The sequence below is a fragment of the Uloborus diversus genome, chromosome 1 (genome assembly GCF_026930045.1).
Source record: "Uloborus diversus isolate 005 chromosome 1, Udiv.v.3.1, whole genome shotgun sequence".
Lineage (NCBI taxonomy): Eukaryota > Metazoa > Arthropoda > Arachnida > Araneae > Uloboridae > Uloborus > Uloborus diversus.
Window position 1 is genome coordinate 152,593,388 of NC_072731.1, and position 16,258 is coordinate 152,609,645.

General features: G+C 31.3%; 1 protein-coding gene across 1 annotated transcript in view; it reads left to right on the forward strand.

Annotated features, from left to right (window-relative positions):
- The window catches only part of LOC129232959 (E3 ubiquitin-protein ligase MYCBP2-like), a 284,810-nt gene that overhangs the window by 207,596 nt on the left and 60,956 nt on the right, over positions 1–16,258 (forward strand). Inside the window, exons 62-65 of the mRNA XM_054867051.1 lie at positions 6,651–6,875; positions 7,352–7,417; positions 9,314–9,553; positions 13,912–14,094. Coding sequence (XP_054723026.1) covers positions 6,651–6,875; positions 7,352–7,417; positions 9,314–9,553; positions 13,912–14,094 — 714 coding nt within the window. The remainder of the gene's footprint in view (positions 1–6,650; positions 6,876–7,351; positions 7,418–9,313; positions 9,554–13,911; positions 14,095–16,258) is intronic.

Here is a 16,258-nt window from a genome sequence, read left to right on the forward strand (position 1 = left end):
CCACAAAACCATTTATTCAAATTAAAAAAAACATTTAGATGTCCCACTTGTACTGAAATTCATAATTATCTTCAAAAAATTGATTTTTTTTCCATTTATCTTTAAAAAAAATTACATATAAATTTAAATAAAAGATAAAGTTAAAAATTATTAGCGAATACGTTTCAGATCAACATTTGCAGATGAATAATAAAAAATAATATATTTAAAATGAAAAATTTAACTTAACTTTGAAAAAATCCATATATTTGAGTACTATGTAGGAGAGTTAAATATTGCAGGAGAGCAAAAATTTCTATTTAACGTTAATTACCTACTTTAGTATTTATATTTTTCAGCTTGATAATTTCATTAAATTTACCTTACATTTTTAAAATTATTTATCGAAAAAATTTTTTTTTGAAGAACATTATAAATTTTAGGCCAAGTATGGGATGCCTAAATATTTTTTTAATTTTAATGAATGTTTTTGTGGTACACATGTGTAGTATAGGGCAACGTTTTATAAAGAGAATTTCGAGTATTTGAAAAAAGTTTTTTTTTTAATATATGACATAGAATCTTAGAATTACAAGTGCTGGTTCACACTTTCAGATGGAAGTCGGCACTGACTGCAGGTTGTTAAAATTATGTGAAACTTTTTTTACAATTGTTTTGAAGCAAATGGAAACATATAAGAGGGTGTGCAACTTGAAAAATCAACTTTCGATTTTTTTGAGACACCCTAATACACACACACCGTAAGGAGATTGAACGGAAAGAGGTTTAGATTGATATATTAGCTCATTTCAACATGGAATCTTCTTATATATAATAGCTGATGATCAAGTAAAGCACGTGTTTCAACAATGAAAATCGTGCCATGGCATGATTATTTGACAATATGTTTTGGTAATGTTTAATATGCAGGGAAAGGCTTTATCGTGACGAGGCTGAACTGGATCCGGTAATTTAACTGTTTTACTGGTATGACTGTGTCATTTCAGGGGAATGAAGAAACAAAAAAAAAAGGTCAACAATGAACGGTTCCTACTGGAGTTCAGGGTAAATTCACTGGAGTTAGGGTTACAATTTCAACTATCAAAATATCACCAAAGAGGCAATGGCTTCATTCAAATATAGAAGCAATTTCCACCCGTCATACCTTAAGAGGCAACTTTCTAGTATTAGTTAGAAAAATCAATTTTTTCTTTTTTTCCCCAAAAATGTCCATTTATCATACTCTTATATAACACTAATGCTCCTATTTTTTGTAAGCGGGCTAGGGAAATTCACTATAATCCTCTTCTATGACATTTACAGTAACTTCTTTATTTGGGGAACATTGTAAAAGCACTTATTTTCACGCGCCCGTCATTATCGCAAAAATTTAAGTATCACAAAATATTTTTGTTTTTCAACTTTTGGTCAGTATCTTTAAAATTCAATAAACTTTCAACTCAGGAAATCACCAATATCTTCATTTTCGCGAAAATAAGTGCTTTTGCAGTATAGACACACTAATCTCTTTGAAATCTAAAACATTCATCCACGAGACTTTCTCAGCAGCCAGAAAAAAATTAAGGAGCTACTAAATTGCTATCGCTGATTCATATACTTTTCTTTTTAAGTCGAGCTCTTTTCAATACCAATATTGGCAAAATATGAAAATTACTACAGCAAACAAACTAATGGCATCAAACAGAACGTACGAGGCGTATCCGGAAAGTAAGTACCGTTTTGAAAAAAAAGCTATAATTTTTTTTTTAAAAGCTTATTTAATGTTTACATGAAAGATCATACCTTAAATTATTTTTCAACATAGTTTCCACCATTGTTGAGGCACTTGTCATAGCGACTCACCAGCTTATTTATACGTGCCTCAAAGAAACTTGCCGCCAATGAAGAGAGCCATAAATTTAGAGCGTTTTTTGCGTCGTCATCACAAGCAAAGCGCCTACCTCCAAGTTCTCGTTTCATGTGCAAGAACAAGTGGAAATCAGACGGTGCCAAGTCTGGGCTGTACGACGGGTGATTAAACTGCTCCCAACCGAACTGTTGGGTCTTTGAGTGTCACGAGCAGTATGGGGCCGAGCATTGTCATGCAGCAACACAATTCCTTCACTGAGCATTCCTCTACGTTTGCATTCAAAAACCGGATCACAGAACGAATTTCACAGTCGGCGGGATCATCGATTTTTTTTTGAACATTATATACGGCCACAGTAAATGCAAAACACAAGACAAATCAACTGTAATGGCGCGAGTTTATAGCCGATGAACAGAGGAAACAAGTACGCATGCACTGAGCGCCGACAGCAGCGCTGCAGCGGCATTAGAACGAACGGTACTTACCTTCCGGATACGCCTCGTATGAAATCAAAATGATATGCTTGAGGGTCAGCTCATATTTTTATAAAAAATGTAGCTACTACAGTAGCGTCGCTACTTGTAGCGCTCTACTTCCAACACCAACAGTTATTTTCAGTCTCTTTCCGCGTCACAAGGACTGCCATCTTGCAATACGTTAGCAAGTTCAATTATAGAAATATATCATGCAAATGGAAACAATTACATTTTAGATTGTGCACAAGCTGAAGTTAAAACAATGACACTGTGATGGAAAATATCAAACGTTGTAAAATGATTAACAAAAATCCATAACACAACAAGAATTTCTTTCATGAGAATTCAAAATTTTCTCATTACACTATTGAAAATTAATATTATTACACACACATGGCAGAAATATAAATGAATAAATAAGTTTTACTGAAAAGCATAGCTTTTAGAAATGTAAATATAATCACACTAATAATATAAAGCTGTAGAGTTTGTTAGTTTGAATGCGCTAATCCCAGGAACTACTGGTTGGAATTGGAAAATTCTTTTTGTGTTGAAGTCCAATTTATTGAGGAAGGCTATAGGTTATATAACATCACGCTATGACTAATAGGAGTGGAGCAGCAATAATTTGAAATTAAATTGATAATATTTTATGATGCATTATTTATTGCATCACTAAACTCTAGATAACATGCGTTTATATCTCACTCGGTTAGGTGCTTGGCCAGTGGTGCAACAACCTCCGGTTCGAATCCCGCTGCAGACGAGAAGAATTTTAGCATTCTGTTATATTAAAGTTACCGATAATATCGTATAAATTTTTAAATCAAGGTTTTTCAATTATTTTTAATTGAATTTTTTTTTCCGGTTTTCTTTATCGGAAAACATCGATGGCAAGGGTGTGTAATTTTATATCATAGCATGACATACTGAAAATAGTTTTTTAATGCATTATTGTCTTATTAACGAGGGTGAAACTGCTATGCACAGCTAAAAATAAATAAAGGAAAGCATGCATAAATTGTTTCTCAATATAATTAATGATCCTGGCAAAAATGAAAATCTAAAAAGACAAATATTTGCTAAAATATGTTTCGGGGTTACAAGGAACCCCTTTTTCCTTTCAAAAAAGATGTGAGCTTGCGGATTTAAAAACTTCAACGTACAATCTAAAATGTAATTGTTTTCATTCTAATGATTTATTTTTAAAATTGTTTATTGTGCAAGAAAGTGAGAAGAGAAAAATAAAAGTTCATTTTCTGTTTTCATAACGTTTAAATTTTGGACCCCCCCCCCCCCCCCTCCCGCGCTGAAAAGCAACGACATTTGGATTACAAGCTTTATTTCATCGATTATACCTCTTTTGGGTTCTAAAAATTATTTTAATTTCCTAGCTGCATCACCCAACTTTGCACAGTCTACCTCGAAAATAAAAGTTACGTCAAGTGACGCATGTTTAACAATCCAGGTTTGAGCAGAAAAAAAGATGTAAGATTCCTTGACAGATTGTAGAACATTAATCAAAAACGAAAAATTTTAAACCCCCCTGATTTCAGGAAAAGCCGGAATTTTATTCCTTCATATTCGAAGGGGAAAAAATGTCAACATATCTTTCTTCTCAATGATTTTCTTCATGCTACCAATTTTAATAAAAGCATTATTCAACGATGACTGTTATCAACAATAGATTTCTAAGTGAACGCTTACCTACAGTTTAGCATGAAATTAGTCAAGAACAATTATAATTCAGGTTCTAATTACCTTGGAACATTGGAACAAATTTTATCTGATGCAGAAAATTAAGGGTTTCTATGGATATTTTATTTTAGTTTTTGTGAGCATTTTTCTCCCTCATATAAAAGAAAAGCGCCCTTTTCCAATCCTAAAATCAAAATTTGATCAATTCGGTATGTTTTGTTTCTGGTGTTTGTAACCTTCCTTCCCCCTCTTCTTGGGCCATTTAGGGCTCCTAAAGAACGGAGAGCATAGGCCATGGCCTATTCAGCAATAATCAGGCCCTGCGTATAAGAAACATACACACATATATACACACATAGATACATTTATATTCTTTGTTTTATAAATATCCTTATGTCACAATTGAACTGGTTGCATTGTAAGATTAGTTATGTGAAGTTTTAAAAAAAATTATAAATGTTATGAAATAATCTTGCAAACATTGTTTTCATTTTACTACATAGAAGTATGAAATTAAAAGAATTAAGTACAAAATTCGAAACACCAACACGTGTAGAATATTATGTGTGCTATCATATTATATCAAGCTTTTCCCATACTACTGTTTTTAAACAGCTCTAAAAGAATGCATGAGTTTTGCTGGAGGCTTTTTCAGCCTGAAACAAATGATTTTATATCAAGCTATCATTGCTTACAAACTTGTCAAAATAAACTATTTTGGAAAATTAAAAAAAAAACTAAATATTTAAGGAACTAATAATTAATTTAAAAAATATGTCAAACTCTTTTTCAGAATACATTTATCAGAATTTAAAGAAATGATTTTCCTCCAATTAAACTAAATTATGTTACTTAAGCCTCTTTTACAGTTCATATTAATCCATAGTAGTCGATTTAAAATGGCTTTTTGTTTCAAATTTCGGAAGTTCTTTTCTATCTATGAGCCTTGATTGAATAAAGCCATCCCTTTCCTTTCAGCCATGTTTCCATTTTGAAGCTACTGCTCATTCTGAAAAAGAGTTTGACACGTATTTTAAATTAATTAATTATTAGTTCCTTAAATATTTAAAGTTTTTTTGACAAGTTTGTAAGCAATGATAGCTTGATATAAAATCATTTGTTTCAGGCTGAAAAAGCCTCCAGCAAAACTCACACATCCTTTTCGAACTGTTTAAAAACAGTAGTATGGAAAAAGCTTGACATAATTTGATCTTGCACATAATATTCTTCACATATGTTGGTGTTCTTTTTTTTTTGTACTTAATTCTTGTAATTTCATAAGTAAAATGAAAACAATGTTTGCAAGATTATTTCATAATCTTTATTATTATTTTTTTTAACTTCACGTAACTAATCTTACAATGTAACCAGAAAATAAATTCAAATATTTTTATCTCTAAAACATAAAGAAATAAATCAAAAATTCTTCATTAGCAAAACCATTTTTAAACCAACATGTGCCAAAAACATTTTTAAAAGCTAATACATTTATATTGAAAATTCTAACTTGAACTTTATAATATTTTTACTTTTGCATATTATGCGGAAATCTAAATGCCGCATGAGAGCAAAAATTTTATTTGACGATAATTCCCGACTTTATTACTCACAATTTTCAACTTGAAAAAAGTTTAGCATTTTTTCTATTATTAAAAAAAAAAAGTTTTTTTTTTTTAAATGTTTTTTTTGTTAATGTTTCTTTCAATAATGGCAGGTATGTAATTGTTTAAATTGAAGTACCACATGTTTAGTTTTTTAGTGGTTGCCTTAAGCACAAAAAAAATAAATAAATAAATAAATAAATAAAAAAATAAATAAATAAATAAACAACCCTCTGCCAAAGGGGTATCTTGTTGTTTTGAAGCAAGCATAAACGCTGAAATTATCATAATAAAAGTTTACAGAACTTGAAAAAGACAAAATTTTTCTTCTAAAACTAAACTTAACCAATAATTCATGTAAAGCTTTTTTCTGTTGATTATCCAAACTTTCTGATTAATAATATATAAATAGAATATTAGCATTAGTTATTTTTTATATTTTCAGTTATATTATTACATTTTTTAGGTTGTATGTTTAACAAAATGTTATTTTTATTTTAATGTTTGTTATTTTAGTTTATTTTTTCTGATTTTTTTTAAAAAATAAGAGAAAAAAAATCTTTGTTATTGTATAACATCGATAAAACTTCCATGTTTGAATAATTTTTATTTGTTCTTAGTACTGAATTCCCAGAATTAAAGCAAAGTAATTACGCTTTTGAGTTTAAAGTATGTTACTTATGCAGATATTCATTGTTAAAAAAATTGTAAAATTTTATAAAAAAATTTCTTTTTGGAATATTTTACTCTTATTAAATTTTTAAAAAATTTCTTCATTCAATGAATGAATTCTTTAAAGTTCTGTTATTACCTCTGCATTAATTCTTTTATGTCCCCCCCCCCTCAGTTATTATATCTAATGCAAAACTATAACTAAACAGCTTGCTTCATTTTTGAATTATTCTTGTAAGAAAATTTTGTAGCAAATGAAGTTTAATACTTCTGTTTTATCTGAAAAACCGATTTACAGCAGCAATTTACTTGATTTCTAGATAAAATAATGAACTTTTAATCCTTTTTTTAAAGGTTACTGCTGATATTGTAAACTTGAAAGATATAACACCTTTAGTGGATATAAAAGCATCTAGTCGTCAGGCTATGGTCAATAGTTTAACAGATAACACAACAGAAACATTTTGGGAAAGTGGTGATGAAGATCGAAATAAAGTGAAGATGCTTAATCTATCATGTGGATCTAAGATTCAACCAAAGATGGTGTATATTCATATTGACAATTGTCGAGATTTAGGCGTAAGATTTTCTTATTTGATTTTTATAATGCTGTTGTAATGTTTTTACACCTTTTTTTTTTGTTGAAATAAAAAGATAATTTGTTGTAATTGAAAAATTGAATATTTCTGTATGCTCATGAATGCACTTTATAAAGAGAAATAGTGTTTTTTGTTTCAGGAGAATGCAATCCGTAATGAAGGTAACAAAAAAAAAAAAAAAAAAAAAAAAACATATGCTTAAAAATATCAGTATTGTGTCCTATTTTATTATTATTATTTTTTAAATCCTCAATCCGACTTGTGCCTATAAATGAAATTAAAAACAGAGTGAAGTATTGCAGCAACTTTGTTTTCTTAAAGACTTTCATTAAAGAAGTTTTAGTAGTATTTTTTAGAGTAGTTATGATTATATGTTTTATGTCTTGCATTACTTCCATTGCAACATTGTTATTTACCATCAAAATGTTACTTATGTGTCACACTTTTTTTTCCTAGAATAAAGTGTCTGGTGTGACATTTAAAGCTGGCCCAAGTTTTGATGAAATGGCTAAACTTAAACAAGTGAGCAACTTTAAACTATTTCATTACTAAGGTGCCATTGACACCTTAAAAAAATGACTAAAGGTATTATTTTGAAGCAAAGATAGCTATGGCGACTATTTTAGCTAAAATGTGACCCAAAATGACTATTTTGTAATCAGTCGTAAAATATGGCTTGCTTTTGCAGATGTGTATTAACAGCTAAATTAAGCAGAATCACATTTAACAATCAAAACACTCTCATCAAGTTTTTACTTTTTCCTCTCATTCAGGCAGACTTGTCTTAACTGGACATTTGCCAAGTCCATAGCAACCGTGGGCAGACAGTAGACCCATTAAGAACTTTTCAGTATTTAGTACTTCCTTTACAAGTTTTGCAGTAGATGGGTAGGTATGGCTAAATTTAAACGTCTTCCCCAACCAACCTAATATCGTTTAGCAGAGTATGAATATAGAGTTCATGAATCATATGTATGAAGGAAGACAAAAAATAAATATACGCAATAATTTGTTTTTGAGGTAAACATAAATGGCTGTAACATAAGTAAATCAAATCAACAGTATTGCAACTACTCCTTTGACTTAGTTAAGTAAGTTAAGTTTAAATTCTATTTTCTCTACTTTTGTTTATGAAAGAACAGTCTTCAAAGAAAAATGAACATTATTCTCAAAGCAAAAAGGCTCGCTAAACAAACAGCAAGTTGGCTTGCCTGGTCTCACCGCAAAGCATTGAGGCTGTGCAAGTGTGAGTCAAAACTATTAACAGCCATTCTTGTATCCCCAAATCAAATTTGTATAAGAATGCTACCTAATCAGTCAACCTGAGTGGTCAATCCCGAAGCATGTGCAAGTGAGGTCAATTGTTTTAAGAAGATCAACATCAAGTATTTCTCGAAGAATACCCCTTGAAGAACATCATGGGCAACACTCATCCCCACAAGCCCTTTACTTTCCAAAATATGTTAAGGTGAATGAAACTAGTATTTGTTAAGGAGTGACAGTAGTTTAAAAAGATTGCAAAGTGACAATAGGAAAACATTAATATAATAACGATCGTTTATCTTTACTTAAATAGACATTTTATGTTTATCATTTTGCAATGGCATGCATATAAGACACTAACTTCTAAATCTACTCCTGACTAGTATTATGGAGCCAGACTAATTGGGCTTTCTTGCAGTTTTATTTGGGTGTCAAGCTTCTTAGCAGTAACTTTATACTCATCTTATGTCATACAGGGTTTAAGTTGGGTTCAAAAGTTCTTTAGCATAAAAGCTAAAATTGAGGGGAAAATGTTAGCAAAATGGTAAAATGTTACACATTCTCATATATTTATATATGCCTCAGTGTGTTTCATCTCCAGTTGAAAATACAATTCATATTTCATCTGTGACATCTTTGAAGAAATAAGTACAACAGTTTTTTTTTTTAAACATAAAATAAAAAAAGAAAACACGATTGGTGTTTAGAACGTTGCAGTCCCATCCTCCTAATAAAGCAGTTATTGAGGGGACATAATGCTGGATAAGACTAATAGTTATTGAACTTAATTGTAGTTTAAACATCTTAGATAAGATTTAAAAAAGAATAAGTTGATTATCGCCATGCCTGCTTCCTCTCTAGGATCATACATTTCTTCTTTTTTTTTTTAATTTATTTATTTTTTATTTGAGCTAAAAAGCGAAAATACATTGCTTTATTTTCGCAATTCAGATAGTGTTTTCGCATTATGCGAAAAATGCGACCGTAGCGGAAACCCTGATGTCATAAATATAAATCGTTAAGTATTTGATATTACATATTCAGTCAAATTATTGTTTATTGCATCACCAGTATAAACATATAAATGTATTAGGCATTATATATTTATTTGTCTTGTAGATATTCTGTTAAATTTTGCTTTATGTGTTGTTGCAGCTTGAAGTTGAAAATCGTTACATTGGATGGCTGAACTGTGATATTCCTGATGGAAAATATGTCTGCATTCGAATAGAATTGAAAGGTCCTGACAATACCTTAAGGCTACGTCAGGTGAAAATTCTTGGAACTCAAGAGGGAGAAAGTGTTTACATTGGAAAAAAAGTTTCAGCACTTCAAATTCAACAAAAAAATTGTGAAGCTGAGACTCTGAAAGTGTTCAGATTACTGACATCACAAGTATGTGTAGTTTTATTTGCAATTTAATGTTATACAATATCTTCTTAGTTCGATTCATGTTTTTATGATATTTGTTAAATTCTTGATAAATTCCTCTGAAAAATGGGCAATATTTAACCTGTGATATGTATAATCCAGGGCTTGTTTTTGAAACCCAAAATTTTGATTAAAAAACTGTCCTTTTACTCTTCATTTACCAAAACTAGTATGTTGTGACCATCACGAAACTTTCTTCTACATCTTTCTTATAATTTTGATCCCTCCCCATGCTTGACGAGGAAGCAATATTCCCAAGAAAAACGAAATTACACACGCCAAAACTTGGCGATCATCTGAATTCTCGATTTATCTCAAAAGCGAAGCAAAGAATGAAAATGGAAAAAAAGCGTTGCTTAAAATAATTACAAACATTTATTTGTTAACTAACACAATATGGCAACGGTTAAAAAGTTTAAATCATCATGATTTTCTGATCATTTTCCAACAATTAAAATCACGCGAAATACACAGACGACAGTCTATTACAATTTATCTTTCTTATTATTGTAATTATTAAGCTATTTTTATTCACACAAATAAATAAATAAGTAAATAAATAAATCAGCCCCCCATGCAGCGATTGGCGCTAAAATTGAACCAACACCTGTTTACATATCGAGTCACATTTATTCCAAATTTCATCCAGAATGTAGCATGTTGACGCCAAAATAGAATCAACTCTTATACCCTCTAAGAGCTACTTGTCGATAAATTTTTGTTTGATTCCGTTCATTATTTCTTGAGATACAGCAGTCACAATTGACGACTAAAGCGTTCTATAGCTCAACCCCCCCCCCCCCCCCGTTTGAGCTATTGACACCAAAATTGAATCAGCACCTGTTTCTGTTAAGGCAGCATATGGACCAAATTTTGTTTGATTCCGCCAGTTACTTCCTGGGGAATAGCAGGCACACATAACTCAAGAAAGGTCCCATTGCTCCCAAGGCTTTGAAAATAATTATCAATTTTCATTCTTTGCTTTGCTTTTGAGATAAATCGGGAATTGGGATGGTCGTTAAGTTTTAGCGTGTGTAATTTTATTTTTGCTGAGAATATTGCTACCTTGTCAAGCATGGGGGGACCATAATTATACAAAATATATAGAAGAAAGTTTCGTGATGGCCACAACGTACTAGTTTCTTTTTACTTTCTTCTATATCTAATATACAGAAAAAAGTATTGGATATATGCAAATTTTCAAATTTCAAATTTTGACGGATTTGAACGTTTTGAGGTGTGCTGAGCCCATTTCGACTATTTTTGGAAAATGTCTGTGTGTGTGACCAGTTTTTTGTGGCCGCTCTACAGCAAAAACTCATGCAGTAGTTTTTGCTGTAGAGCGGCTACAAAAAAACTGGTCACACGCACACACACACAGACATCAGCGTGAAGAAAGAAAAATCTTTGCATAATGCGCGGCGACGTATAATCCGCTGATAACAGGATGTAAAAAAATGAAGTTTTGATTAACATACAATTTTAGCAACTAAATTAAAAACGTGAAGAAGCAATAACTTTAAAGGTATAATCAAAATTAATCTAAAATATATTGATTTCTTCTTGAAGACGTGATTGTAGTACCCTAATTATTTTTTGACAAAGAGCAGGGGTAGAAGTTGTCCTAAAATCCTAAAATTCCAAAATTTTCAAATTTTGTCCTAAACTTCCTAAAATTTTGGCTATTTCATTCCATACCAGCCCAGAAAGAGAAAATACAACCTAAAAATGAAACTTTTCATGACGATATGCCAAAGTTTTAGGATAAAATGAACTTGGTAAACCCTAAGGAATTTTCTCTAAAAAAGAAAGCAACCTATGCTGCTGCTACCTTTTTTTCTGGAGAAGGGGGGGGGGGGTGATTCATTTGACTATAATATATGCTCAATATAAAGCTGTTAGTTTTTATGTATATTTTTTAATTCTTGCAGTCTTTCCTGTTCTGCGAAAAAGATATAAAAATAAAATAACAAAGAAAAAAATAGCTGTGCAGCAGACATTGCAGAAAAAGAATTGGGGGGGGGGGTTATAGGATCTGATAGTTTTGAGTTTTTCCCCTTGAAAAGAAATGAAAAATATGCAAACCATGTTAGCTGAGATATTGCTACCTTATCTGGTTAACATAGGAACTTATTGTTTGCATAGTGTGCATAATGCTATGCCCAAAGCAGTTGCAAAAACATTTGCTCCACATAGATAATTTTGTATTAGACATTAATCAATCGTTTAAATTATCATCAACCATGAATGAAGATTTTCATTCCTTGCAACTTGAATTGCTTGATGAAACTTTGGCTGATCATGTCTTTTTACGACATGTTCAAACATAGTGGTTAACGCTTTGGCTTGTATTTGATAGACTGATTGAGCAGTATTTAGTTGTTTAAATTTTATTTGTATTTTTTAAATCTATAACTATTCAATTTGAAGGTGGCAATTTAGGTAAATATAATATAACTGCAAGTTCATTGAAAGAGCCATTTGCAATTGTACACTTACGTTTTTTCTCATTTCTCTCTGGCCTGCTCAAAAAATTGGTACTAAGTAATTTTACAGAAAAAAAGCCTATTTGTTCATTTTTTGTAACTAAAATTGGACGAACTTATTGGAAGTACATTTTTAAAGTTCATGAAGTCTAAAGTAGATAGAGACAAAAAAGTATATTTCTGTATTAAAATGTTTATTTGTGTACTTATTATAAAGTCAAATTCATTATAAAAGATATTCCTTTAAATTGCTTGTTTAGATTCACCCAGATTAAAATCATAAGATAAAATGTTTCTACTTCATTATGTGTCACTGTGTTGAAGAATGAAGGATTGAATGCATTCTTTGTAGTTTTCAAGATTGAATTTGAAATGTTTGATCACCTATAAAAATCTCGCTTATAAATTACATTTAAGCTATATCAAAACTTGATATTTGTTGTCCTAAAATTTTACCAAAATTGTGTCCTAAAACTTTTAAAATCATCATTCCGACCCCTGCAAAGAATCAAGACAAAGGAGCAAACTGTTTAACCTTGTGCAAATTAAAGACTCATTCTTAACTGTCTTAACTATATGGTTGTTTATTTTACACTAGTGGTACCCGCACGGCTTTGCCCGTAATAGAAAAATTAAAAGGTCTTTTGATTCGCCTGTATATTTACAAATAATGTATGGTGAGTTTTCTTGCCAATTGGCTTGTACCCCATGTTACAGTTCCACGTTATGGTAACTTTGTATCTCGGCAATTGACTTGTGCCCATGTTACAGTTCCACGTTATGATAATTTCGTAATTTACTCGTCCATTTTATGATATTTTTGTTCTTAAAATTAAAATAGAAAGAGAACCACATCGAATTTTCGAAAAATCGCTTCGAAGTGCACACCCCCATGCTACAAACTAACTTTGGGCCAAATTTCATGAAAATGGGCCAAACGATCAAGGCGCTATGCGCGTCACAGAGATCCAGACATCCTCCGGACAGAGAGACTTGCAGCTTTATTATTAGTAAAGAAGATAATGAAGAAGATGTATGGTGAATTTTCTGGCTAGTTGGCTTGTACCCATGTTACGGTTCCACGTTATGATAATTTCGTAATTTACTCGTCCATCTTATGATATATTTGTTCTTAAAATTGGAATAGAAAAAGAACCACACCAAATTTTCGAAAAATCGCTTTGAGGTGCACAACCCCATGCTACAAACTAACTTTGAGCCAAATTTCATGAAAATCGGCCGAACGGTCTAGGCGCTATGCACGTCACAGAGATCCAGACATCCTCCGGACAGAGAGACTTTCAGCTTTATTGTTAGTAAAGATAGCTTGAATCACGTAAGAGGAACATTCAAGCTATGTAAAATAAACAACCTTCAGGCAGAGAACGAGCAGATAATCCGGGGCAGTGTGTAATCCACTCCTCATTAACTTTACACTTTTTTAACAGATAATCTGTGGATTACATACACAGGAAAATACGGTACATGGAACTGTGACGTAAATTTTAATAAATTTTAACACATGCTGCTTGTAGTGGTTCAAGGAGGATTTCAAAGAATTTTTGGTTGGAGTTCTGCCCTTAAATTTCTACAAGGAAAATTCTGTAAAGTGATCCAATGAAAAATAAGATTTGATATCCATTATATTAATAAAATTAATAGTGCTGTATCCATTCCATTGAAGTAAATAATAGAGTAAAATTCATTTTTATTAAGTAGTGTGCAAATAGTTTTTTTGCATTTTGAATATACTTAAAGGTTTTTCAAACTAGTTTTAGTTCTTTGAATTTAAAATACTTTATAAAATTTTTTGTCTGAATGATTTTCTCTTTTTAGGTATTTGGAAAATTAATAAGTGGAGAAAATGAATGTGGAGAGGACAGAAAAAATGATTTCAATCAAGATATTGATGGAATGCAACTTTCACAATCCCAAAGTACATTAGAAACAAATGATTTAAAAGAACACATGGTTGGAATTTTGTTTTCTCGTAGCAAACTGACCCACTTGCAAAAACAAGTAAGTTCATATGTGGACGCATATATACTGGTACTTTCAGTAAGTTATTCCAGCTCAGTCCTTTCCAGCCGATGACTGCAGTTTCATGCTTATTAGCACTCATCAGCCCGGCATAGGAAAGTGACTGAGCTGGAGATGGGAAACCTCTTAAGGAAGCTAAGAGTGCTTTTTCCAATGGTGTCAAAAAGAAAACTGCGGGACAATTCCTTCACTTTTGATTGATAGATTTAATAAAGAAAGTAGTGCCTAAATTTCAGCTAAGCCTAAAAAAGTTTGAGCTAAAAATGCAAATTACTCCCGTCGTAATGCAGTTGGAGCATTGAAACAAATTGCTTAGAACGCGAAAAATTCTACTGTTTTCAGCGATACATAATATTAATATGTGCAAGTAATTTTTCTCCCCTTTAATAGCCAATAATAGGCAATTTATGTGAAATTTGGGACTAAATTGGAATAAAAAAAGAACTATTTATCGGATTTTTTTCGAATTATAGCGTATGTCACTAAGTCACCTTTCATACAGTGAAAGAATTTTTCAAATAGTTGCAATGGTTCTGGATATTGCCTGGAACACACACAAAAATTAGTTCTCTCTCTTTATAATATTAGTATAGATCTATGTGTGTGTGTAACGGAAACAAACTGTTGATTATATATAACTAGCGATGATTATTCATAATTTTCAATAGACTTGGTAAATATGATCCCACCAAAAACATTCTGGAAAAAACTAGCCAAGTCTCGATGGAGCTGCTTGTTTATCTCTAAAATGTAATGAAATCTAGACAAATTCATGACAAGTCCAAGGGTCTGGCCAGAGCAAATTTGGGTTCGTTAACGGACCCTTCACAAAAATCTGATCAACCAAATCGGACCTTTCACCAAAATCCAATGAACCAAAACGGACCCTTCACAAAAGTCTGATAAACAAAAACGGATCTTTCACAAATTGTTTATTGAACGAGCAAATCTCAAATTAAAATAATACAGCATATTTCCTGTATAAAAAAGATAATGTTTGGAACCTTTCTTAAAGTTAAATTAGAGGAATCAACTTATACAAAATCAGCTAATTTTGCAAAAGAAAAAAAAATCGGCACTCTTGTGATACTCCTTCAAGCCATAAATAATTACTACTGCCAAATAAGCATAATGCCCGGCCAAATAAACATAAAGCCCGTTATTGGTTTCTTTGAAAGAAATGAACAGCTGAAAGTCGGTTTATAATTTTGCTAGTTTGTTTTATGCAGCGGTGTTGTTGAAACTTTGAAAAAGCGTCAACATTCTCTGAATAGGCGTAGTAAGCACTTTTCTCCTCACTCATGATTTAATAATCAATAATATACAGCGAAATGAACTTAGAACTGCAAAGGATAGTAGGGGGGCGGGGGGGTGTGATCGCTTCAGATAGGGTTACCAAATTCTAACTAATCGCCACTTAGAGTTTCGCGGTGCAATGTTTAACTGTTTATTGCCACTTAGCGTCTGGCAGTGCAATGTTAAACTGTTATTTTGGGAGAAAGTTACATGGGTTTGGTTTTTCGATGCTAAAAAGGATAATTAACTTTAAATAAACTCTTTTGTTTACCGTTCTTTTTTTCTATAGATGTCTACATTTTGAAAAACGCAATTTTTTTACATCCTATATGAGAATCATATTTTATTCTTTTTTCAAGCTAACTTTGCTTTATTAGGATGCAAATAAATGAAAAGTCTCTTTATTTTTGTAACAAAGCTTATTTCAAGTTTTTAAAGGGGAATTCCATTTTCAATGGTTTATTTTTTATTTTATTTATTTATTATTATCGTTATTATTATTATTTTTACTTCAACTGTGTTCAGATATTAATGATATGTTTATCATAGGACTCTAAAAATGTAATTCTAAAATAATTTTATCAATAATATTTATTTTACAAGCCGTTTTTTATACTTTTGATGCCTTCACTTTGAGGATTGCAATTCTTTGCATCCGCTATGGGAATTTGATTTTTCGAATTTCGACGTTTAGTACGCTTAGCTAAGAGGTAAACAAATAAAATATTTTTTTATTTTTGTAAAAATCACAGAGTTTATAAGTTTTAAACGAAACTCTCTGCTCTTAAACAGTGTCTTGGGTTAAAAAGTTAAATGCTGAACCCCTGACTGAATTTTTTTTCTTACA